The 24,501-nt window shown below is 48.1% G+C and overlaps 1 protein-coding gene across 3 annotated transcripts; it reads right to left on the bottom strand.

Annotated features, from left to right (window-relative positions):
- Window positions 1-12,138: 12,138 nt before the first annotated feature.
- On the bottom strand, window positions 12,139-23,782 carry LRATD2 (LRAT domain containing 2). Of its 3 annotated transcripts, none has more exons than XM_053395313.1 (2): window positions 23,324-23,782; window positions 12,139-17,797 (listed from the first exon to the last, which is right to left on the bottom strand). In XM_053395313.1, the coding sequence occupies exon 2, from the start codon at window positions 17,790-17,792 to the stop codon at window positions 16,902-16,904; it is 891 nt and encodes a 296-aa protein (XP_053251288.1). In that variant the 5' UTR covers window positions 17,793-17,797; window positions 23,324-23,782; the 3' UTR covers window positions 12,139-16,901. The 3 variants fall into 3 exon arrangements, with proteins under 3 accessions (XP_053251288.1, XP_053251290.1, XP_053251289.1); XM_053395315.1 differs by having other exon boundaries at window positions 12,139-17,794; XM_053395314.1 differs by lacking the exon at window positions 23,324-23,782 and adding an exon at window positions 23,163-23,264.
- Window positions 23,783-24,501: the final 719 nt, after the last annotated feature.

Raw genomic sequence — 24,501 nt, 5'->3', positions numbered from 1 at the left:
TAGGTCCAGTCGTGGCCGACTCTGGGGTTGCGGCACTCATCTTGCTTTATTGGCCGAGGGAGCTGGCGTACATGCTGGTCATGTGGCCAGCATGACTAAGCCGCTTCTGGAGAACCAGAGCAGCGCACGGAAACACGGTTTACCTTCCCGCTGGAGTGGTACCTATTTATCTACTTGTACATTGACGTGCTTTTGAACTGCTAGGTTGGCAGGAGCAGGGACTGAACAACGGGAGCTCACCCCGTCGTGGGGATTCAAACCACCGACCTTCTGATTGGCAAGCCCTAGGTTCTGTGGTTAAACCCACAGTGTCACCTGCGTCCCACTTTCAGAGGATTAAATCTCCTTTATTTCTCCTTGCGACATCCTGATCCAGTCTGGGCTCCTAAACCTGTTTTTTGTTTAATATTCTTTTTTTAAAAAATCATTCGTGCAATTGCTAATTGTATGAATGGCATCTCATCTATGCAAAGAGGTTGGAAACGCCTGGCGAATGGATTCTCTTCCTATCGGAAGGTTCAGGAGAGGTCCCACGTCTCCTGTTTCAAAGAAAGGCCTGGTCACTTTGTTACCTGAAACCAAGTCAGCCAGACCTGCAAGCGGCTTTGGTCCTCTTTCATTCTCGCAGGAACTGCATGGCATGAGATAAGGTTGTCCGGTCAGCAGTATCTCCCTCCGGTGGCAAGCTTCCAAGTCATGACAGCACGCTGGTTTCTGACTTATCTGGCTCCACAGCCTCTCGCCGTACAATGGAGCCAGTCACAAAAGTGATGCGTGGATAACCTTTCCTCTCACAAATGGCCAGCCCACCTTGGTATGTGAGGAATGGGCAAGATAATATTCGCAGGGAGCTGGGGAGGGGTAAGCTTTGAAGAGGACGCCAGGAGGAGGATGTCTGTGAACATATCATAACTCATCAGATGATCAAATGGGTTTGTTTTTTTCCTACAGAAGGAGCACTCAGCTCAGTAAAAGGATTTTCTGCTAAGCCCCTCTAACTACTGTAAGAGCCAAATCCACTCTCTGGCAATCCAGGTTCTGCATCAAGGAAGGGCCGCTGAATTCTGGAACTGGTATGCGCTGTGCAAATGGAGTCGATCTGCGTGGCGTTACCCGATTTCGTGCACACATTTCTACCGTCTTTGCATCATTTATCATGTGCAAGTCACAAGAATGAGTGAGGCGCTGAACCGCTACTACCCTGAACCACTTGACAGCCACCCACCTGCGCTTCTGAAATTTTGGCACCCACCCACTTTTCTTTTGCAATTGTATAGCTTACTTCAAAAAAGAAAAATGAAAGCTTTGATGCTTAGGAAGAACAAGTTCTATGTGTACATTATGATTGTGTTTCCCCTCCATGGTTGAAGTAGGACTATGCGGCATCTAATAATAATACTAATAATAATTTTATTAATAATAGTTTTATTGTTTATAGCCTGCTACTCTGACTGGGTTTCCCTAGACATTCTGGGTGGCTTATAGCATGTATAAAAAATTGTAAAACACCAGACATTAAAAATTTCCCGATACAGGGTTGTCTTCAGATGTCTTCTAAAAGTCAGATACAGTCATACCTCATGTTACATCCGCTTCATGCTACGTTCTTTCAGGTTACGTCCCGCGGCGACCCAGAAGTACCAGAAAGGGTAACTTTTGGGTTTCGCCGCTCGCGCATGCGCAGACGTGCAAAATGATGCCACACCCATGTGTAGAAGCGGCGAATCACAACCCGTGCATGCGCAGACTCGCCGCTGCAGGTTGCATTCCTTTCATGTTGCGAACGGGCCTCCGGAATGGATCCCAGGGTGGGTGCCACTGCCATGAAGACCCTCTGCCTGGTTCCTTGTAACCTCACTTCTCACAGCAGAAGGCCCTCAGAAGTAGACCTCAGTGTCTGGGCAGAATCATGGGGTGGAGACTCTCCTTCAGGTATACTGGGCCGAGGCCATTTAGGCCGGCTTTAAAGGTCAGCACCAACACTTTGAACCAACACTCAAAAATGTACTGGGAAGACTTATATGGACAATCCCACAAAAGGTTTGAATAGAGGACAGGCAGACTGTGAACAGACAGCTTAAAGTCATTTTTTTAGCTCACCATTCATCTTACCAGTGTGATAAGAATTTTAAAGTCTTAGATATATAATAAATGTTCAGAAATGTACCAACCAAGCACGTACATAGATCAAGAGTCTTAGATATATAATAAATGTTCATAAATGTACCAACCAAGCACGTACATAGGTCAGCACAGGAAGACCAACCTGAAACCATTTTTGATTCCGAAACTGACCAAATGTTTTCTCTGCAAGGTCAAAGGAAAATGGAAAAGCCTCCCCATTGTCATTTCCTTCACAAATCCTGTCTTAAGGATATGTCTGTCTGTGTATGAATAGGGTGAGCCTGTGACCTGGCTCAGGAACTAAGTATTGGTCATTACAAAAGACTGGCCAGGCTCCCCAGGGTATCCAATCAAGTGAGCATTAACAGGTAAACTGTCAGAGGAGATAAACAACGCACTCAGATTTCTGCTGTAGACCGCCCTTTCTGTGATGTAGGTATGATGTATGGAGGGGGTCTTGGGTTACACCCCTTCTGCGGTGTATGTATGATGTATGGAGGGGTGGTCTGGAGCTCCAGGTAGGGAATTTAAAATTTCTATATAAGGGCAGGCACACCTTTGTTCTGGGTTCCTCCTCCCTCCTGCGTGTGGTGAGTGAAGACCCTGTTGCAACAGTTCAATAAAGATCAGGCTTACTAGCTGCTTTGCTTCTCAATATTCTCTGGTTGGCCTCTGTTATTTTCTCCTACCAATAGGGAACCTACGTAAGGACTCTATATGGGCTCTTGGATACCCCATAAGGGAAAAAGGGCAGATTTTTGTTTACAGCACCAGGTTCCACAGTCACAACTGGAAGGGTCACAACTCGGGGAAAGGACATGGGCTTTATCTGCAGAAGGTTCCAGTCTCAATGCACAGCATCTCCAGATCAAGTTGGGAAAGGACACTCATCTGAAATCCTGGAAACCTGCTCCCAATCAATTAAGAGCCAGGGCAGCGGACCTTTTATAGCTCAGAGGCTGCTTTCCTTGAAGTGGCCATGTTTGCCGATGATACTAAATTGTTCAGGGCTGTTAAAACACAAAAAGGAATTGTGAAGAGCTCCGAAAGGACCTCTCCAAACTGAGTGGATTGAAAGTGGCAAATGCAGTTCAGCGTAAACAAGCATAAACCGCTGCATCTCAAGGCAAATAATAATGACAATAATAAAAATATTAATTTCACGTATACGCTCATGGGGTCTCAACTGGCAGTGACTGACCAGGAATGAGACTTTGGGGTTGTGGTAGATAGCTCAGTGAAGATGTCAACTCTAGGTGGAACAGCTGGGGGGAAATAGGCAAACTCCATCCTAGGGATCATTAAGAAAGCAACTGAAAATAAGACGGAATATGTCATAATGCCATGATACAAATCTATAGTGCAACCACATTTGGAACTTTGTGCATAGTTTTGGTGGCATCACTTCCAAAAAGGATATTGTAGAGTTGGGGAAGGTGCAGAAAACATCCACCAAAACGATCAAGGGGATGGAGCGACTCTGTTATGAAGAAAGGTTGCAGTGCTTGGGATTATTTAATTCAGAGAAAAATACGAGCAAGAGGCAACATGAAAAAAAAGTTTTAAAAATAATGCATAGCATAGAGATAATTTTTTCTCCCTCTCTCATAACACTTACAGCTCATGGGCAGCCAACAAAGTTGAATACAGTGGTACCTCGAGTTACGAACTTAATTCGTTCCGGAGGTCCGTTCTTAACCTGAAACTGTTCTTAACTACAACAGTTAATTCTGCTGATCTGAAAGAGTTACCTCAGGTTGAGAACATTGCCCCAGGATGAGAACATGCTGCTGTGCCACCGGCACACGATTTCCGTTCTCATCCTGGGGCAAAGTTCTCAACCTGAGGTAACTCGGGTCAGTGGAATTTGTAACCTGAAGGGTTTGTAACCTGAGGCGTTTGTAGCTTGAGGTACCACTGCACTGCAAGATTTGGGACAGAAAAGAAAGTACGTCTTCATGTAGTACATGAAGTTGTGGCCCCCAACCTAGATAGCTTTAAGGGGGAAAATAAAGACATGGAGGAGATGGCTACTGGTGGCTGATAGCAGTGGGAGATGCTCTTGTGCTTGGGTCTTGCTTGGAGGATTACCACCAGCACCTGGATGGCCACGAGGAGAACAGGGTGGACTAGACTCGATCGGCTTTTGAGCCTGATCCAGGAGGATTTTCTTTTGTGGGCAGCACTATGGGAACTGAGAAAGCATACCTTCTAACATTTGTCTGATGGAAATAGGGACGTCCTATTTCACACCCTAGGGGTGGCACTGTGGTCTAAACCACAGAGCCTAGGACTTGCCAATCAGAAGGTCAGCGGTTCGAATCCCCACAATGGGGTGAGCTCCCGTTGCTCGGTCCCTGCTCCTGCTCACCTAGCAGTTCGAAAGCATGTCAAAGTGCAAGTAGATAAATAGGTACCACTCTGGCAGGAAGATAAATGGCGTTTCCGTGCGCTGCTCTGGTTCACCAGAAGCGGCTTAGTCATGCTGGCCACATGACCCGGAAGCTGTACGCCGGCTCCCTTGGCCAATAAAGCGAGATGAGCGCCGCAACCCCAGAGTCGGTCACGACTGGACCTAATGGTCAGGGGTCCCTTTACCTTTATTTCACACCTTGCAACATTTCTCTGATGGAAATGGGGATGTCCTAATGCTATGTGTGATACCTTTGAACTAAAGGATACATTCCAGCCACGCAAGAGCCAGAGTTTTCTACTCTTCCCACAGTCCAGGAAAGCCAGAAATGTCATTTCAGGGGAAGGGTGCATTCCAGCAAGACTAAAAAATAAAAAAAACACCAAGGGGTTTTAAAGCAGGCCAGAGGGGGGATATGGTCTGGCGATTGTCCTATAGGTCAAGCGGAGAAGTCTGGCAGGATGCGTCCAGTCCACATGCTGAAGATTCCTCATAGGCCGTACCAAGCCAGATGGATTGATAGTCCATCTTTGCATCAGGCAGCTTCTTATGTTCCTTTGGGGGAACTGCAATAGTCCCTCCAATCCCCCAATTGTTCTGCACGTCAACATCGAAAAGAGAAATCACGGTGATTTCAGAGTTTTAGATTTAAAAGGAAGGGTAAGGAACACGGGGAAAGAAAGCTCAGCAGGAAAGCATGTAAAAGATATTATAAATATTTTATTTCCTCTTAATAACTAGGCAATGCCCTTCATTTTGAAGGAAGTCATACAATCAGGAATCTTCACTTTTCCATGGAAATAACTGGCGTCTGAGCAAACAGCTTTTCAACATTCACCGACAAAAGACAGTAGTGATTCCCAAACCTTACGCCTGGGGCACACTTTGTGCTATGAGATGGGTGAAAGTGGGGTGCCTTGGGGGGAAAGGTCAGAAGTATCTCCATTGTCTGGAAAGAACTAATCCCAGTCTTGAGGCCTTGAAAGGGAGATGCCAGGGACAATATAAACTCTCCCCAAGGAAGAGAGTCCACATGGATGAATTAAGAAAACACACACCTTTTGCAAGAATGAAGTGGGCCTTCAGTTTTAAAAACAAAACGCTGTACCCCACGATTAGAAGTTTCGGAAACACAAACTTACAGAATTAACACAGTTCATGGAGAAAACAAGAACTATTGCTGTGGACAGTATCATGACATGTCTTCGTTACATTAAAAAATATAAAGCAAATCTTGCGATGGTTAGAAATACCTAGGTTGAAGTCAGAGATCATCCTGATTTTCATTCACAAGGCTACATATTGTGGATTAAAAAATAAATCACCCTAAGCCATTCACTGATATCCAGTTACTCCCTCCAGCTTTTGATTTAGGAAACTGGTGGATGGGAAACAAACCAATAAACAGTGGGGGAGAAACTGGGAAGGAAAGGACAGCTGGCTATATATAGTACATAGTCTAATCTGCTCTACCTGTGAATGTACTCGATTCTGTACAGTACTGCCTTTTATTAAAAGATCTTCATATTTTGCTTTCTGAAACGTTTGTTCCTATACTCTTGCTATCAGGAACTGTGAATGGCTAATCATTGAAGAGCACAGGTGTTGAAGCAACTGACAAAACAACCCTCTACTGCCCTTGGGGAAACTCTAGCTGTAAATGTGCTAATATGGGGGGTTGGGGTTGGGGGGTTGGTAGCGCATTCACTTTCCAGACAGAAGTTCCCAGGTCTGATTCATAACATCTCCAGTTAAGGCTTGCCAAGAGAACCCTGCCTGAAATCCCACAGATATGCTGCCAGTCAGTGTAGACAATACTAAGTCCTATGGACCAATGGTCTGGCTCAGTATAAAGCAGCTTTAAGTATTCCTAGCATTTCACAGATGAAGTGCAAAATTCATACCTCTCCTCCGATGAAACCCGTTGCCTGTGTTGTAATTTGGAGAATTCAGGTGAAAACAGAATGCTTTTTTTAAAAAAAAAACAAGGTTGTGATTTGCAAATATTAAGCAGCATTTTATGTACTGTTTTCTTTAGTAACCTGTTTTTTGTTTTAAAAAAACATCTCTCCTGGATGTTCAAATGTTTATTTTAGTCCTCACGTCAGAGGGGGAAAGGTAACCTGACTGCAGGTTAAGAAATTTTACTTTTGCTTACAGACTGTGCCCCTGATTATCCAGATTCTAGCTACTGTACCTAATCAACAAAGGCTGTGTACACACAAGACATACAAAGCGAATTGTAGTTCACCCACCACTGAGCTACAATTCCCAGCACCCTTCACAAACTACAGTTCCCAGGATTCTTTGTGGGGGGGTGTGTGCTTTTAATGTGTGGTGTGTATGGCAAGTGAACAGTAAGGGTAGCCTGCATCACCCTATCCTCTCGATGTGTTTTTATCACGAGATGGGGTTCATCTGAACTCCCTTCCAAATATTACAAAGAAGGCTGCTGCTCAAAAGTGTCTACTGGGCTGCAGTTCAGTGACACAGCTTCTGCTCTGCATGCAGAAGGTGCTAGGTTCAAGTTCTGGCATCTCCAGGTAGGAATATCACATGTCTAAAACCCTGAAAAGCTGCTGCCAATCTGTGGAGACAATACTGGGGCTGCCCTTGAGACAGACCCAGAAACTCCAGCAGGTGCAGAATGCCGTGGTGAGACTCCTTACGGGGTCCTCGCTGCGGGATCACATTCACCCAGTGCTATACCAGCTGCAGTGGCTCCCGGTGGAGTACAGGATCAGGTTTAAGGTGCTGGTTTTAACCTTTAAAGCCCTATACAGCCTAGGACCCTCATACCTACGGGACCGCCTCTCCTGGTATGTCCCACGGAGGACCTAACAGTCTTCAAACAAAAACATCTTGGAAGTCCCGGGCCACAGAGAAGTTAGGCTGGCCTCAACCAGAGCCAGGGCTTTTCGGCCGTGGCCCCGATCTGGTGGAACGCTCTGTCACAAGGGCCTGCAAGACAGCTGTTCCACCAGGCCTTTGGCCAAGGCACAATCTGACCCCCTCCTTTGGTAATCCTCACAGAACTCTAGCCCAATGGTTTTTTTTATAATGAACTGATTTTAGAATGTTGTATCATTTTAATGTTGTTAGCCGCTCTGAGCCTGGCTTCGGCTGGGGAGGGCAGGATATAAATAAAATTTTATTATTATTATTATTATTATTATTATTATTATTATTATTATTACTGAGCTAGATGGACCAATGGACTGGCTCAGTAGGCAGCTTTTTATGTCATACAAAGCTTTTCATGTCATATGTCGTTCAAAGGCACAAGGCAACAGTCCCAGGGGTGAGGCAATGCCATCTTTTCTTATACAACCTGCCCAAATCACTGAACCTTTATTCCAAGGGAAAAAAGAACTCCGCCTACATATTCCCCTCCTGTCACACCAGATAAAAAAGGCACAGAAGCCCCGAATGGGGGGGACGACCCAAAGTGCATGCGTGAGAGTGTTTGGGGTCCCATAATTGGGATTTTGATGGCCAGGTTGCCAGCATACTTAATATAACTAAAAAGTATTAAAACAAAAAAATTTTTTCCTTCCAGTAGCACCTTAAAGACCAACTAAGTTAGTTCTTGGTATGAGCTTTCGCGTGCATGCACACTTCTTCAGTGTATCTTGTATTCTTCAGGTATCTGAAGAAGTGTGCATGCACACGAAAGCTCATACCAAGAACTAACTTAGTTGATCTTTAAGGTGCTACTGGAAGGAAAAAATTTTTTTGTTTTGACTATGGCAGACCAACACGGCTACCTTTCTGTAACTAAAAAGTATTAGAACATCTGGCCAGAATATTGATTTTACATAGAGCTAGTCTTAAATCAACAGATGATCATGGGGTAAAACTGTTCTTGGAGTTTAGCCCTTCAGGGTGCATGTAGCAAGGGTTAGTGTTCAAGTGTCAATATTAAATAATTCTTTTTTAAAAATGTGACAGAGAAGAGTTCGAGTTGAGCCTTGTCCCTGCTGTGCTAGCTTTCTGCAAGCGGTGATTTCCACTGCAGAAGGCATGCCACCCCCTGATCTGCCCCCAGACGTAGCACAGACCGCCATGTGATCTCTGGCTGGTTTAAAACAGCTCCCCGCAACCAGACAACCTCCAGATGTTCTGAACTACAACTCCCATTCCTGATGCTGGGCTATCATGGCTGGGGCCGATGGGAATTGTAGCTCAGAATTACCTGGAGGGCGCCAGGCTGGGGAAGCCTTGCGTGGAGCAGCCTTCACTCCAGACTAGCCCCAGGGATGTCAGTGACTTGTGCTGTACAGTGTAAACAAGATACCCCTATAGTTGCAAGTTCTGCCTTAAGGGCTTCTTGCAACACAAGCTACTTTCATTGAAAACACGGTGCTGTTGATTTTACTCAGCCAGCTGGGAATAGTGTACAGACCACCCTTTTCAGTCAGGGCAATGCACTCAAAACACGAGAGGTGGATGCAGCAGCAACAGCAAGCTCCTCCCCTCAAATACTCATATGTATTAATTACACACATGCATTCCTGGAAAAAACAAAGCTCTCCATGGAAACAGTTGCATGTCTGCAGGGACCTTCTCAGACAGTACAATGAATGCAGCCACATCAGGGTGGAGCCTACTGTTGCAACGCAGCCACCATCCCCGTTCCTCCATGACGATGTCTGGAATAGAGGACCACTTGCTTTGGACAGAGAAGGTTCCAGCTTCAACCAGGTAGGGCTACGAAAGTCTCCTGCCCAAATCCCTGGAGAGCTTCTGCCAACGTTAACCTTCAGATGGACTCCAGCTGCCATCATTGCCGACCACTGGTGGGGGCTGATGGGAGTTGGAGTCCAGCAACATCCAGAGGGCACCAGGTTGGCTACCGCTGGTATAAACAGTACTGAGTGAGACTTGCCTGCATATTAAGGCAGTTTCTTGGGTTCAATTTCCTACATCTGCATGGGCCTCTTTGCACATGCAAGGTAGCCTGAGCACTAAAACATCTTGCCCTGATCGTCTCTCTTGAAAAATAGGGATAATATTGATCAGGCAAATATGCAGACAGGAGACATCTCAGCATGGATATGATCCTCCCAGTTGCCTGGTGAGCTGACTTTCCTATCATCCCATCTTTCCAGAAAAAAATCAGGTTTTTCCTAGTGATGTGTCAGAAGGGCACAATCTTTGAATCAAATGGAAAGTGTGACTTGTTTCAAAAACAAGGGTTCTTTAAAGGCCTCTGTGCTTTCCAATGTCCTAGAATCACCACTTCCTGCAAGTCCAGACAGGCAAATGTGTTTCAAGCTACAGGCTAAAGTTTTCTTTTATAGTTTTTTTAAGAAGTGACCTTTTTAGTAAGGCATTGGAAACCAAAGCCTAGTTGTGCCCAGGCTACATGCAAATGTATATCCTCAAAGCACTCGTGAGTCATCCCATTAGCGCTAGCCAAAGCCAAATGATTCAGGGAAGGCAGAGTGGGCTAAAGTGTCACCTTGACAAATAGGAAGTTAAGGCTCAAACGTTCAAGCCACTTACTCCAGAGGAATCCCATAGGCATTGCTGGGGGGACAACTCAAAGTTAAGCAGTGGAATTCAATGCAGGGCTAAGATCACATTCAGACCATACATCTGGAGCGCTATGAAACCACTTTGAACAGTCGTGGCTGCCCCCTCCACAGAATTCTGGGAGCTGTAGTTTAAGGGGGCTGAGAGTTGCTAGGAGACCCTTATTCCCTTCATAATTCCCAAAGTGGTTTAATAATTTACTCTTCACAGGACTCTCTGGGAACTGTAGCTCTGGGAGATGAATAAAGGTAAAGGTAAAGGTACCCCTGCCCATTCGGGCCAGTCTTGCCAGACTCTAGGGTTGTGCGCTCATCTCACTCTATAGGCCAGGAGCCAGCGCTGTCCGCAGACACTTCCGGGTCACGTGGCCAGCGTGACATCGCTGCTCTGGCGAGCCAGAGCAGCACATGGAACGCCGTTTACCTTCCCGCTGGTAAGCGGTCCCTATTTATCTACTTGCACCCGGAGGTGCTTTCGAACTGCTAGGTTGGCAGGCGCTGGGACCGAACAACGGGAGCGCACCCCGCCGCGGGGATTCGAACCGCCGACCATGCGATCGGCAAGTCCTAGGTGCTGAGGCTTTTACCCACAGCGCCACCCGTGTCCCGGGAGATGAATAGGGGCCTCCTAATAACTCTCAAAGGGACTCAGGTGGTGCTGTGGATTAAACCACAGAGCCTAGGACTTGCCAATCAGAAGATTGGCAGTTCGAATCCCCGCGACATGGTTCTCTGCTTAGTGCTAAAATTAAGTCCTACTAAGAGTGGACCCACTAAAATTAATGAAATTATCCATGTCTACTAGCTTAAATGGATCTACTCTGAGTAGGACTAGCACTGAATGCCATGTAGTGAAACAGAAGGTATAGCTGTATCTTGGACACATTTAATAGTCATCCCACCCCTCACAGAAACTGAAGAACCATCATTGGTGATGGAACCTCCATGGTTCTTGGTGGGAAGCCACAGCAATTACACAAGTGTAAGTGCAGACTCGACTCGTTCCCAGTTTGGGGACAGACCAGTCAAACCAAGGAGTGGAAAGCTCAAGGCCAAAGAGCACACACAAAAGCGCAGGCCTAGCAGGCTATTCTTCAGCATCACCAACTCAACGTGTGGATAGGGAAGGAAGCAATGGACATTTGACCCAATCTGTGTCTACACTATGGCTGGAAGGACCTCCCATTCTCCCAGCACAGTGATGGCCAAACTTGGCCCTCCAGCTGTTGTTGGACTACAACTCCCATCATCCCTAGCTAACAGGACCAGTGGTCAGGGATGATGGGAACTGTAGTCCCAAAACAGCTGGAGGGTCAAGTTTGGCCATCACTGTCCCACCACCTGCCGGTGCCTCACCCAAGGGAGGATTGCCTTGTGCTTTGAGCTCTTGGGACACCAGCAGCCTTCTTATTGAAGTGGAAACAGATCCTGCAAGGGGGAAGATAAGCATGTTTTCAATTAAGGGAGCAGATTATAGCCCCATCTGCAGCACAGCCCCCAGCATGGAGCTCCGAAGGCTGGTGCAGCATTCATAAACCCGCAGGCGGCCCTGCTAGCTTGCAAATATCTGCCATCACACCTGGTCATGTCATTCTGGTCGAGGGTTTAGAAAACAAGGAGCTAAGGTGTGACATGGGGCTAGTTCAGGCCTGTATGATTTGTCAGTCGCCAAATTCCTGCCCCCACCCTAGACATGTATTGTGGCCTGCCATGGGCCTTGACACGCCTAATTCTGCTGCAAAAAAGAAAGTTTATTGAGGACCTAATGGTTTGTGTTCAACTTGGCAGGTCTCAAGTCATGTGGACCTACTCTCATTTGTAAGCAAGGTTTTTCCCCGCCCCCCCTTATGTATATTACTCACAAGGTGCTAAATAGGAGAGTGACTTGTAGTGACCTCCTACACAGAATGTTAAAGGGAGGTGGTTACTACAGCTTCTTCCTATAATTTTCTGCTCTACAGGGTGTTGTGGGGGCGTTTTTGCAGCCTCTCCTGATCTTTCCATCCGACCAACTCCATGCGCATTAAGCATTTGTCAAGATAAAAGCATGATCATTCCAACACGTCAGTTAGCAAATGAGTTTTGTTTAAACCTGAGCAGCTGTCCAACAATGAATAAGTATTTGCTTTTACAAATAAAGCACATCATGGTTTTTTTGGGGGGTGGGGGAATAAAAGCTGATGAGAAAAAGGTCCTCCCCCCAAACCGTCTCCAGTGTTTCGGACACACAGGGGAAAATAATTTTCACAGTAAAGTTACAGTTTAGTACCTTGTAGATACATAGATTCACAATGTTTGACATCTATAGTTTCTTTTACAGTAGATTTATGACCTAGAAAATACTTTTAGATCACCAATGACAAAAATAATAACCGATTTGGAGGATAATTCTTTCTTTTTTTTGCGTGTGAAAATAATACAACTTTCAAGAAATGTAAATATTCTCGTTATAGGCTTTCTTTAAAAAAAAATACTTGCGTAAGAAAATATAATTTTACAACCACTCGTTACATAGTGGAATAAATCTCGTCCTACACAAAACTGAGGACCGGAATCATTAATAACTTTATAGAATTGACTCTGGAGCCAGGATACAGTTGAAGGATTTAACGGGAAGCTAAGGCTCCGTTGTGCCTTTAATAGTGGTTTAATGAAAGGAGAATTGCAGCAGGTACTGATTCCTCACCTGTTGTGGCACCAAAGTGCTGGAAGAAGTTGCCATCTGCCACAACCCTCCCTTCTGCAGACTTGGGGCAGAGGCCTCATAACATAGGGAGAGCGAAGTTCTCAGGGGAAAACTCAGATGTGTGACCACCAGAAAAGCTATGGAGGGGAAAGGGGAGGAGGAACATGTGCTTAACCCAGGGGTCAGAAAGGTTTACTGGCCATTGGCTGGATCACTCCCATGGAGATCATCTGTGGGCCGGACTGGTGCAGAGTGAAATCACGTCTGCGCACGTCCACGGTGCCAGAAATCGCTTCTGCGCATGCCCAAGTGATTTTCGGCATCTGGACATGCGCAGACACAATTTCTGGTATCTGTGCATGCGCAGATGTGATTTCCGGTGCTGCTCGGCGAGTCCCCGTGCTGCACCGGTTTAGCGCAGTGCGCGGGGGACTCACCGAGCGAGTGGTTCGGTTAGGGGGTGGCTTGTGGGCCGGTAAAGCAGTCTTCAAGGGCCGCATCTGGCCCATGGGCCACATGCTGCCGACCCCTGGCTTAACCCTTCCTCCACCTGCTGCTTTTCTCCTACAATCCCTCCCCATTGTTTTCCTTCAGACGACACTGCACAACACACGTCTATGGATCAAGGGGCAGGAAAACAGTGAAACAAGACATCTCTTCCCACCCACTGCTTCACCCGTTAAAACCACCCCTCTCACACACTCATCCCCTTGTCAAACAAGATGCAGGTTCCAGGATAAGCATTGGCTACTCCAGCATCAAGCCCAGTTCCGAAGACATCGCCCTATTTTAGGGCATCCTTAAAACCTTTTATTCCACAGGGGGAGGAGGAGGAGGGAAGAAGCCACAGATTTCTGGGGGGCACAATGACAGGAAGTACTCAATTGGTGCTCATAAGTGGCTCATGTATATAGGACGTGCCCCCCCCCAATGCTCAGGTGCCATTTCCATCTCGCAAGGACAGAGACCAAGCCCACAGCTCACACCCACCAAAGGGACGACATCACCGGAAGCAGGATTTTTCCAGCGTAGGCAGGTGCACAGACAACAGCCTCGGAAGCATGCCAGGAGCCGCATCCTGCTCCTCAATGCCACCTTCAGATCTTGTGCATTGTGCACAGCTGTTTAGGGGGTCGCATGGTCTGGGGCACACGACTCAGAAGCTGGCCCGTGTTTTCCGACACCGGCGGCTTCCTCGAGAAATTATCGTGAACTTTCCGTCATCTCAAAACGAAAAGCTCAGAAACTGGTTGGTGAAACAATAGCATTGCTATCCCTCCACCCAAAAACAAACAGTGATGCAGCAGCCCACAACCCAGGTAAACCAAATCAAGTGTGGGTTTGCTTGGGGTGCAAGAATCAGACAAGCGCTGCAAGTTTCTGGGGAGTTCTACATTCAGCAGAATGAAGCAGCGACTTTGTTTTCCTGGACTGTACTATTTCAAAGTATGGGGGGCTGGCAACCACATATCTTGAGTGCCACATTGGATGAGACTCTGTTTACGACACAGAGAAAATTATAATATGAACATTTGCGGCATGCGTCTTCTACGCTAAGGGAAGGTTTGTGTTTGTTCTGGGAAGATGAGCATCCAATCATGTGACTCACCCCCTACACCTGCAGCCTAAAGTGGTACAGCCCTGGAAAGCCTCTACCACTTTTTTCTGTTGAATGTACAACCTGCTGTCCTCTTTGAGGTGCACCACTAACTTCAGGTTTGAAGACTTCAGAGCAAGCCACTTCGGGATTACTGTTGAAAACGGCTTTCAGGGCGCCATATTACGTTGGTTTAAGACAAATGATCTGGCTTGTGGGTTTACCTAGTTGCACCGCAACAGAACAGTGTATCCCAAGAAAAAGACAGAAAGTGTTAGGGGAAGCTAAGAAACCGTTTCCTATGTGCTACAGTTTCCTTAACTTCAGAGTCACAACAACGGAATCCAACTTGAAATTCCTTTGCCTTCCAAACTACTCACAATCCACAGGTTGCTTGTCCTGGAACAGACCTGCTAACTCCCATGGGAATGTCCCAAAGTATGTTTCATAAGGAGTACAGCCCACTCTCTCTGATTACATGTCATCCAATCTTGCAACGGACAGCAGGGAAGGGAATCATTTTCTGTGTCAAGTAGTAGAGAACTGCAAGCTGTAAGAAAGGGGGAGGGGGGAATATACTTTATATTCTGCTTAATTGCATTGAAAACACTTTGCTTTCAACTACAGTACTAATTCTTACTACCTCAAGTCAATCCGGTGGCTCATTCAAGAAATAAGCTCTCTCTTCCTCGCCCCATTTGTGTGAAGGACGCTGTTGTGTTCTCCGAATGCTAGGAAGTGGGATGCAATTCTCAGGCAGAAAACAACCCATCAAGCATGGCTCTTACATAAACCCCATTGAAGTGAAAAGAGCTTTCAAAAAACAGGGCCAATTCAATTGTTACCCTGCACTAGCAAGCCACTACAAAGGAAGGCTTTGCATCTCTCTCCTTCTGCAACTAGGATCCCTTGATGAGTCAAAATGGCTTTTAAAAATCAGATCTATCACCAAAAGGAGAACAATTGCTCCCTCTTTCTTCCCCCAACAATATCGTTGTGGCACAGCGGCACATGGGGATGAACTTAAAAAGGCTTCCGGAGGAATCAACGTGCAGCAGGTGAAGCCAGAACACAGCTTGAAAACCCACCATAACTTCAGGCAAGAGATAAGCCTAGTCTACTGCCAAACCGCTACTCAGAAAGGGAGAGGGCTTTCCAGAATCTGCAGATCTTACTGAGGTGCAAAGGGGAAGGGTGAAAAAACCCCAACCTTTCAGAAACAGTTTTCCTGGGATCCTGAAATCAATTTCGTAAGCAAACCAAATTACAATACAAACTGACCGAGACAACCAGTTTCTTCCAAATCACTAAGAACCTGATCTCCAAAAGCAATTAAATCAGGATATGTCTGCCCTCCAAGCCAACTGTCATGCAAACCCAGAAATTTTGGACCCAGAGACCTTAAAAAAAGGGGGGAGCTATCAGTTCCTAGTGTGCAATTAAATTGTGTAGAATTAATTCACATTCTGCAATAACATAGATGTGCCCAAACATTATGTGGCTATGAAGCCAATTCACATCCCAATGGTGCCACGTGGATTTAATCCTTCTCCCACTGCAACCAAAATAGTATGATTGCCCCCCCAAAAGAAAACTGGCCCATGAGATATATTGAAAGTGGGTCATATGGCTCAACAGAATTCAAGGGAAAGCTTTGCCAACCATTTCAGTAGCACCCGAAGGAAATCTGCCGTGCTACCAGGAAAGAGCAGCCAACTTTCTGCCAACGTATTTTAGGCTCGTCGGTTAAAAGTGAAAAGAAGTTGCAACTGTCCTCCTACACCAGGGATGCGGAACCTGTAGCCCTCTAGGTGTTGCAGGACTCCAACACCCATCGTCCCCCAGCCAACACGGCCAATGGGCAGGGATGATGGGAGCAGGAGTCTAATAACAAGGGCTCCTTTCAGAGATGCCACAGAGGCGACCCAGGAGCCTCCATCCCACAGCCTTCCAAAGGCTGACTTCTCTTTATTAAGGAGCCAATGCAAACAGGCCAACAACCCCATTCTACGCGTTAACAGTGATTTAGCCATTAGATCCTTGGAGGGATGGGGGCAGGGGAGGTTGGGGAGGCCAGGACTGAAATGGATTCCAGAAATGCCAATGCAAACTAGGAGGTGAAGGAGGGGGAAAACAGACAGCAGAGGGGGACTTTCCGGCTCCGCATTTTAATCATGTAGCCCAGAGCCACTGGACTTCACCCAAATTTAAAGCTGCAGGAGCTAAAAGCACAGACTTGGAGCCAGCTGGGGGAGAGAAAACCGCGCCAGAACAGAGAGGAAGGAAGATCTCCCTGAGTTTTAACCCTTGACCAAAAAACAAAACAAAATAAAAAAGTAAAGTTGCTGGTTCTACCAAGCGCGGAAGGAGTTAAGTGCTAAAGCACAGACACTTAATCAGCTTCCCCCCCCACACACACTTCCCTTCACATGTGATTGGAGTGAAGCCGCCCTGAAGCAGCCCAAAGGGGCTTATAACAGCTCAGTTTCTCCGCCTTCAGTTTTAATCCATCACCCAGGCTGGGCCCAGCGGTGCAAGCCCCGCTTACTCGTTGGCTGTCTGGGCCCCAGGATCCTTGCCGTCGGTGTCTTCGGCCGGCTGCAGGTGGCTGGACAGTTCTTGGAGGACGGCCACCTTCCCGATCTGGTCGTTCCTCCGCTTCTCCATGATGAGGTCCTCCAGACTCTGGAATTCCAGGGTGTGGCTGCGCTTCTCCCCCAGCTGGATCTGCAAGCGGTAGGGCTGCTTGCCTATCCGCAGCTCGCCGCCAATTTTGAACTCGCGCTTGCCGTAGCGGCACCAGGCGGCAAAGCACTCCGAGTTCCTCCAGCTGAGGTCCCGGTCCTTGCAGCCCACCTGGTCCAGGGCGTTCCGCACCACCGTGGCCGGGCTCAGCGGCTTGTAGTGGTACAGCTGGTTAGCAATACGTCCCCGCCTGCCCTGGCTGGCGTCGGTCAGAAAGCTGTTTACTACCTCCAACCTGTGCAGGTGCACAACTTGGAAATCCCCAACGTAGACCACCCAGTGAGGGTACTGGGCCTGGCAGACAAACTCCACCACGTCCCCAGGTTTGCACCGGTTCAAAAGGTTTTCTGGGGTGTAGGTGGCCAGGTGGCCCCCTCCTCCTCCTCCTCCTTCCACCCCGTCGGACATCGGCGCATCTCCAGAGAAGCTTTTCTGGTATATGCACTCGTCGCGGTAATAGATGGAACATTCCACTTCGTGAAGCCGGGGGTCGTACGGCTGAGACGTGGGGTGCTCTCCACCAAGGTCGGGCGCCACGGAGTCGTGCTGAGGCTCCACATCGTCGTCGTCGTTAGAAAATATGTAGGAGACCCCAATCCGGGGGCCCTCATCCCTATCCATGCCCGTCGGGTCTGTGGTGGGAACCTCCTTGTAGTTTAAGTGCGTCAGCTTCTCCACTTGGTTCCCCATGCCTGCTGAAAGGAAAAAACCAACAGAGGCATTAGTGCGGGTGGAATCCCCAAAAGAGAAGCTCCCAAAACTCGCCCCTTGCTTCACAGGTTGCAGAACTGCATGGCTATTTATCACAATACTGCAACTCTTAGGGCAAAAGTGAGAGATCTTTTCCAACCCAAGGGTTCTTTCTGGGCAACATTTCAGGGGCCACATGCTAGCAAGGGACAGGGCCAGAGGCAAAAGAGAACAGGTCAATGGGTGCGAATTTTACCCTTATCCAGTCGGTGAGTTTCTGCACTTGCTTCTCCATCCAGTAAAGTAAGAGGTGTTATTCAAGGAGACATTCCAGCTAGGCAAAACCACCCCATGAGGGCATGAAGCTGGGCTGGTGCTCTAGAGAGAGCCCTGAGGGCCAGGTTGAAAGACATGGAGGGCCACATTCGGCCACCACGCCTGAGCTCCCCCCCCCCATGTTACAACCTCCCCAGTGTTTCTAGTTCAGGCATGGGGGAACCTCTTGCCCTCCAATTGATGCTAGACTACAGTTTGCAGCATTCCTGACCATTGAGCCTGCTGGCCACAAGGGAAGGTTTTAGTCCAGCAAAATCAGCTGGACTGCCTGAGCTTAACCACCCCAAATCTAGCAATCATACACATGTCCAAAAGTAAGAGACTCTTTTGTGTAACTTGACCCCCAACTTCCACCCCTCCTTGATGAACAGGAGCCCCTGGGAGCTGCAGCCTTGGGTGTCTAAATCTACCATCTGTTTCTGCCCTCCCTACACAGCTTAGTGACCACTCTCAGGTCCAACCTATACCGGACTGGACCATTTAAACCCAGGGCACCTCCACCCTGACAAACAGCAGCTCTGTAGGGCCTAAAGCCAAGGATCTTTCTCAGCTCTGCTACTTGAGATTTCTGAAGCAGAAATGCCAGCGGTTGCACCGGAGATCTTAGACATGCAAAGCATTTGCTTTAGCACTTGTGTGTAGGTGGCTGAGCACCTCCCCTAACCCCTTGATCTGGAAATGTACCTGCAGAACAGGATAAAAGCTCCCCATTCTGCACAGGCAAGTCTAAAGAGAATGGGGAGGGAAAAACAAAAGAGCAAACAAGTGACGGAGGAAGAAATATTTTTGGTTATGCACAGAACAGAGTTGTTGAAGAAAGATATTTCAGGCTTGAACTAGGCAGGATGTTAAATACGTCTTTGTGCTGAAACAGCTGTTTTTATAAAAATGCAACAAGCATCAGTTGAGCGGGGTGGGGAGAGGCTGGGGGTGGATTCCCCTTCCCAGCCAACACCAAGGCTAGAAAAGGGATTTTGCTAAAGACCTCAGCAGGAGAGGAGAGGGTCTCATCCCCCCATCTGTTTGCTGCAATCCCCATAATTATCACACACACACACCTCTCAGCTGATGCTCGGCATTTCAATGCCTCATCTAGGCTCCCTAAGACCACATTAAGAAGACGTGGTGCAAAGGAACACAATGAGCAGCCAAGAGGGGTTGCTACAGAAAATATGGGGTGTGTAGGATGAGATGCATATTGGTTTGGAAACTATAGGTGTGTGTGTGTCTCCAATCAGCAGTTTGAGCCAGTTCCAACTGTAGAAGGAAACAGACTTAAGGAAGTATCACATGGTGCAAAGGATGCTGGGAAAGGGAGCTCAGGTAACAAGAAGTTTCCCCACATGTTCGAAGAGAAGGGAGTTGCAATGCAATAGAAAGAAGAAGAGTTTGGATTTGATATCCCGCTTTATCACTACCCTAAGGAGTCTCAAAGTGGCTAACATTCTCCTTTCCCTTCCTCCCCCACAACAAACACTCTGTGAGGTGAGTGAGGCTGAGAGACTTCAAGAAGTGTGACTAGCCCAAGGTCACCCAGCAGCTGCATGTGGAGGAGAGGGGAAGCGAACCCGGTTCACCAGATTACGAGTCCACCGCTCTGAACCACTACACCACACTGAGAGACATGGGCTGAATCTACGACAGGAACAGGAAGGATTAGACATTGCACAACAGGTGAGAGCCTGAAAGGGTACCACTTTGCCACCTGCCTAGGGTTGCTGCCTTGGCTGAACAGCACACAAAGCAAGCACTTAACACAATGCAGAAGGAGGCAAAATTAAACCCAGCCGCTTTGACAAGGGACGGCTCCCATCTATCAGCTATGTAAACAGAAGTGATGCTGATGTCAGACTGCCAGCTGCTTGCTTATGGAGAAGCTATGGGCAGCTGAAGTCTTGGCATTGCACCTTATGATTCAGTTATTTGACAGTGTCCCCGCTCAGATTTTACTCCTTATATGTGACTGATGCACACATGCAACACTCTGCAGGTTTCGTTGGAGTTGATTAATGTCATTTTTTTGTATCAAATGTGGTAAAAGAAAAGACAAGGCAACCGCTGCCATGATTATCCTCCCTTCCACCTACCCCCGCCCACCAAATCATTTGCTACTCTTTGGGAAGGATGAACTTTGAGAGCATACTTGTCTCAATTTCATTGTTGCTAAATGAGATAATATCAGCATGCCATGTTACTTTATAGCAGTGTTGCCAAAACCTGGGTCCCTAACAATTTTTGAACAACTCCCACCATTTCTAACTAGCAAGGGATGATGTGAATTGTAGTCCCAAAACACCTGAAGACCTGGGTTTGGGAAACACTGCTTGATAACAAAGTTGGCAAAGCTGTGGCCCTCTGGACTCCAATTACCATCAGTCCCAGTGATCAAGGGTGATGGGAGTTACAGTCCAGGAATGTCCAGAGGGCCACAGTGTACCCATCCCTATAGAACAGGGTTTCACAAACTTGGGTCTCTCCAGTGGTTTTTGGACTACAAATCCCATCATCGCTAACCACTGGTCCTGCTTAGCTAGGGGTGATGGGAGTTGTAGTCTAAAACCAGCTGGACATCCAAGTTTGGGAAACCCTGCTATAGAGTAACAGGAGCAAAGCGACAGGCTCCTTAATCTTAACGAACCACCTACATCTAAAGAGGAGGGAAGAAGCTATCAGAGCAAGGAGAGGAACCAGAAAGGACAAGGGCTGCTAGCCATAAACCTGAGCATTTTATTTAAAGAACCTGGGAGTCAAAGCAAAACCCACAACAACCAAGTCGCCAAAACAAAACAACCCTTTGTTCCTACTTCCCATAGCACCACCAGACGCAAGCTCTGGAAGAGGAGCTCTGGAGCAGTTCCACAAAGCAAAAAGGTTCTACTGCATTACAAAGCTAGGCTTGCAGTCAGCAGTTGTTGGGTTTTTTTGGCCCTGTGGCAAGCATCAATAGCCAGTGTTAGAAAGTCGGATAGCTAAGTGCCAAATGTCTCCTTAAACCAGGGTTGCAGTCACCAAAATGGAATGCCTAGTTTGCATTTTGAAGGACTGGCTGTGATTGATTCTCAATTAAATACCTGGCTAGTTCAGATGACAACCTTGAACTTCAAGAAGAAAAGTCACTTGATCCAGGGACAGTCCACATATATATTAGCCTATTCCGGCCTCTTTTTCTTAATGGTGACATGGACCATTCATAACATAAGAATATCCTTCACAAGTGTGGGCAAGGCAATTGGGTGGGATAAGTGAAGACAACAGTTAACTGGAATGTTGTTCACTGCTCCTGCTCAGGCTGCACAGAAAAAGCATTTTGGTTCTTGAAATTCATTCCAATTGCAGAGATAAAATAGAACTGATTGAATTCTACAGGATGTGTTGCTCGTGTGTGAAAACAATCAAGACCCAAGGATCCCCAGACATGCACCTCCAGATGGTGGAGATGTCAGGCACCCAGGCATCTTCACCTGGTCACAAGTGGCCAATAGAAGCCAGGTACAAAATGTGCCTGGCTTATTTCAAAGACTGATCAATACCATGCTCTGGCAAGGCCTCAGAAACCCAGGGGGACCATAGAACATAGCAAGGCTAGAGCTTAGAGACGATGATCAGCTCTCCACACAGTCAGAGGCAAGGCAGGGTAAGTTTCAGGCTCCAGCCCCAGGCACACTTTTAACTTGCGAGCAAAATCTCACTTTGACTCTTGCTGCACAGAGTTCGATGTCTGCATCATTCCATCAGCCGACTCCTGCGAGAAGGCCAAGCAGAGATGAAGGGACCCAAGATGAAAACACTGCTCTTGCTGGGCGTTTGATCCTGGGGGATTCTCAAAATTCACAGGGGTGGCCCATTCCATCACTTATGCCCCTTCTAAGAGCATCAGAAGGATGCCACTGGATCAGGCAGAGGCCCAACAGCCTGCTTCATCACCCCACTTCTGACAGTGGCTAGACAGAAGAAGGGCAACTGCTCAGTGGAAAAGAACCTCAGGTCTCATGATCAGTCCCTGGTATCTACAGGAAAGGTGGCAATGTCCCCTGCCAGTAAATGATACTGACCTAGATGACCAAACCATCCCAGGCAGCTTCCTATGTCTCTGAATAAGGGCATGAAAAAATAAGCAGCAGTAGAAATGGCAATTAAATGCCAGGATTAAAATTCTGCATTTCTTCCCGAGTCTCCAAAGCACTTCCCATACACCAGTGGTTCCCAACTGGGAGTTTGCGTAACCCACCCAGGAGGGACTGTGGTACTATTCACATAACAAAACTACCCAAGAAATATATTAAAAAATTCAAAAGTAGGGGGTCCATGGCTTGGCTTTTGAAAAACGGGGTCCACAGGACTTAGCTAATTAGGAACCACTGGCATAGACCATCATCATCTAATCAGTTCATCTGACAACCCATTAAGGTAGGCCATTCTTCTCTCCATAGTGCCGAGAAGAGGCTGAGGTTGGAACAGCCCCTTGTCAAGGGCCACCAGCGAACACTCTTATTGAGAGAATGAAGTCCAATTTCATTCAGTAAGACTTCATTCCAAACATTTAGGGCTCTTAAGGGGCAAGACACACATTCTCCTATCAGCGTTTATATATATATATATATATATAAATGCAAACGGGACTCTTACAGCGTTACTGAAGCGCCTCTTCCCGAAATGATTTGGAAAGCACCCGAAGGATAACCAAAGCCTTAAAATGCCACTCCACGTCTGGGCTAACTTTGCCTACGAGGCTGTTGGTCTTAAAGGGCGTGTTTGCTGGAGAACACGCTGAAAGCCCAGCCCAGTTGCCGGCCACCTTCGTTTATTTATCGAACCGCGGGTGAGTTTTCCCAGCGGGATCTTTTTCTCCGCGAGCTGCGCTCCCCCTCGCGCTCCTCCATCACGTTCTTCCTCCAGCGATCAAAGTTTTTTGGGGGGTGGGATGGGGTGGGGGAGGGAGAGGAGGGGCGGGGTGCCGGCGGCGGCCACCAGGTTGCCCAGCTACAGCCCGAGAGAGACGCGAGCAGCCAGAAGCAGCCCGAGAGAGCCACTCACCTCTCCCGCCGCCTTCTCTGCACAAACAAGCCGGAGATCAGCCCAGGTGTGCCTGGCTCCCGTCACCTGATCCACTCCCCATACCTTCCCCCGCTCCTCCTATTCCTCCTCCTCCGTCCGGAGAGCGGCTGGTGGTGGCGGCGACGGCGCTGGAAACTTACCAAGCGACGGCGCTGCTGCGAGGCTCCTGGGGAGCCGGTTAATCCGCCTGGTTCCTGGAGGCTGGAGGGATTTTATTCGTCCCCCCTTGGGGGGGAGCAACAGCCAACAGAGGGTTGTGGCTTCCCCCCTCCAGCTCAGCCCGGCCGCAGGTGGCTCATGGTCGCCGCGCTGTGCGCTCCGGCTGCGCGCCGCGCGCCCGCCTCGCCAGCCGGCCTGAGCAACAAGCGGGAGCCGGAGCGGGTGGCTGGAGAGAGCGAGGCGGGCGCTGGAGTCCCCGGCGAGCGCTCAGCCCCCAGCATTTAAAGGCACGGCTCTCCCGGGAGGGAGGCGGGTACGCGCTTTCTCGCCCGCCCGCTTTTTGTTTCCCAAACGCACCAAAGTCGCGCGTCTTTGCTGGCGCTTCCTACTCCGTGCGCCCTGCTCGGTGCGCGCAGCGCCGATCACAGCCAGTGGAGGGAGCTTTGGTTTGGGGGCGGGCAAAGATCGGCGGGGGGGGGGGGGAGGAGAGGAGGAGGAGTTACAGCAGCCGTTGGTGTGCGTATCTCTGTGCGTTGTTTTTATTTTTTTCGCGGGGAGGTGCTGCTCAAAGAAAAAAAAAACCCCGAGCCGTATGCAGTCAGAATCGGAAAGTACCGAGTTGGTGCGGAGGTTGCCAACTTTAAAAAAACAAAAGTCCAGCCGCGCCGCCTGTGCCTTTAACGGGGAATTGAGCGGAGGGTGGAGGCAGACTGCTTCGTAAGCACATGAGAAGCTGGATCAGGCCATTGCAAAGGAGTTAACTCCTAGGGGCTGAGGTCCCTGCGGTCCCCCCATTAAAATATTTGAGGGGACCAGGTTCCCCCAAAGCTGATGGGCATTGCCATTTCAATGGTATGTGTGTACCGGGTCTTGTGATTGATTATGCAGGATGCCCCATTTAGTTAAGCACCCTGTTTTCCCAGATATCCGTGGGAAAACCAGTAGGCAGGATTCGAGCGCAGCAGCACTCCCCTCCTGTGGATTTCAGCAACTGCTATCCAGAAACATCGCTGCTTCAAGCTGTGGAGGCAGGGCAAAGCCATCATGGCTAGTAGCCGTCGATGAATCCTCTCCTCCACGAATGGCTTTTTTCTCCTTAAATGCCTCCTTAGAAGCTTCGCCAGCTCTTCGTCTGTAACATAAGGCTGCTGTTAAAAGC

This window comes from Podarcis raffonei, chromosome 7 (genome assembly GCF_027172205.1).
Source record: "Podarcis raffonei isolate rPodRaf1 chromosome 7, rPodRaf1.pri, whole genome shotgun sequence".
Classification (NCBI taxonomy): domain Eukaryota; kingdom Metazoa; phylum Chordata; class Lepidosauria; order Squamata; family Lacertidae; genus Podarcis; species Podarcis raffonei.
This window is presented reverse-complemented; position numbering and strand designations above follow the sequence as displayed.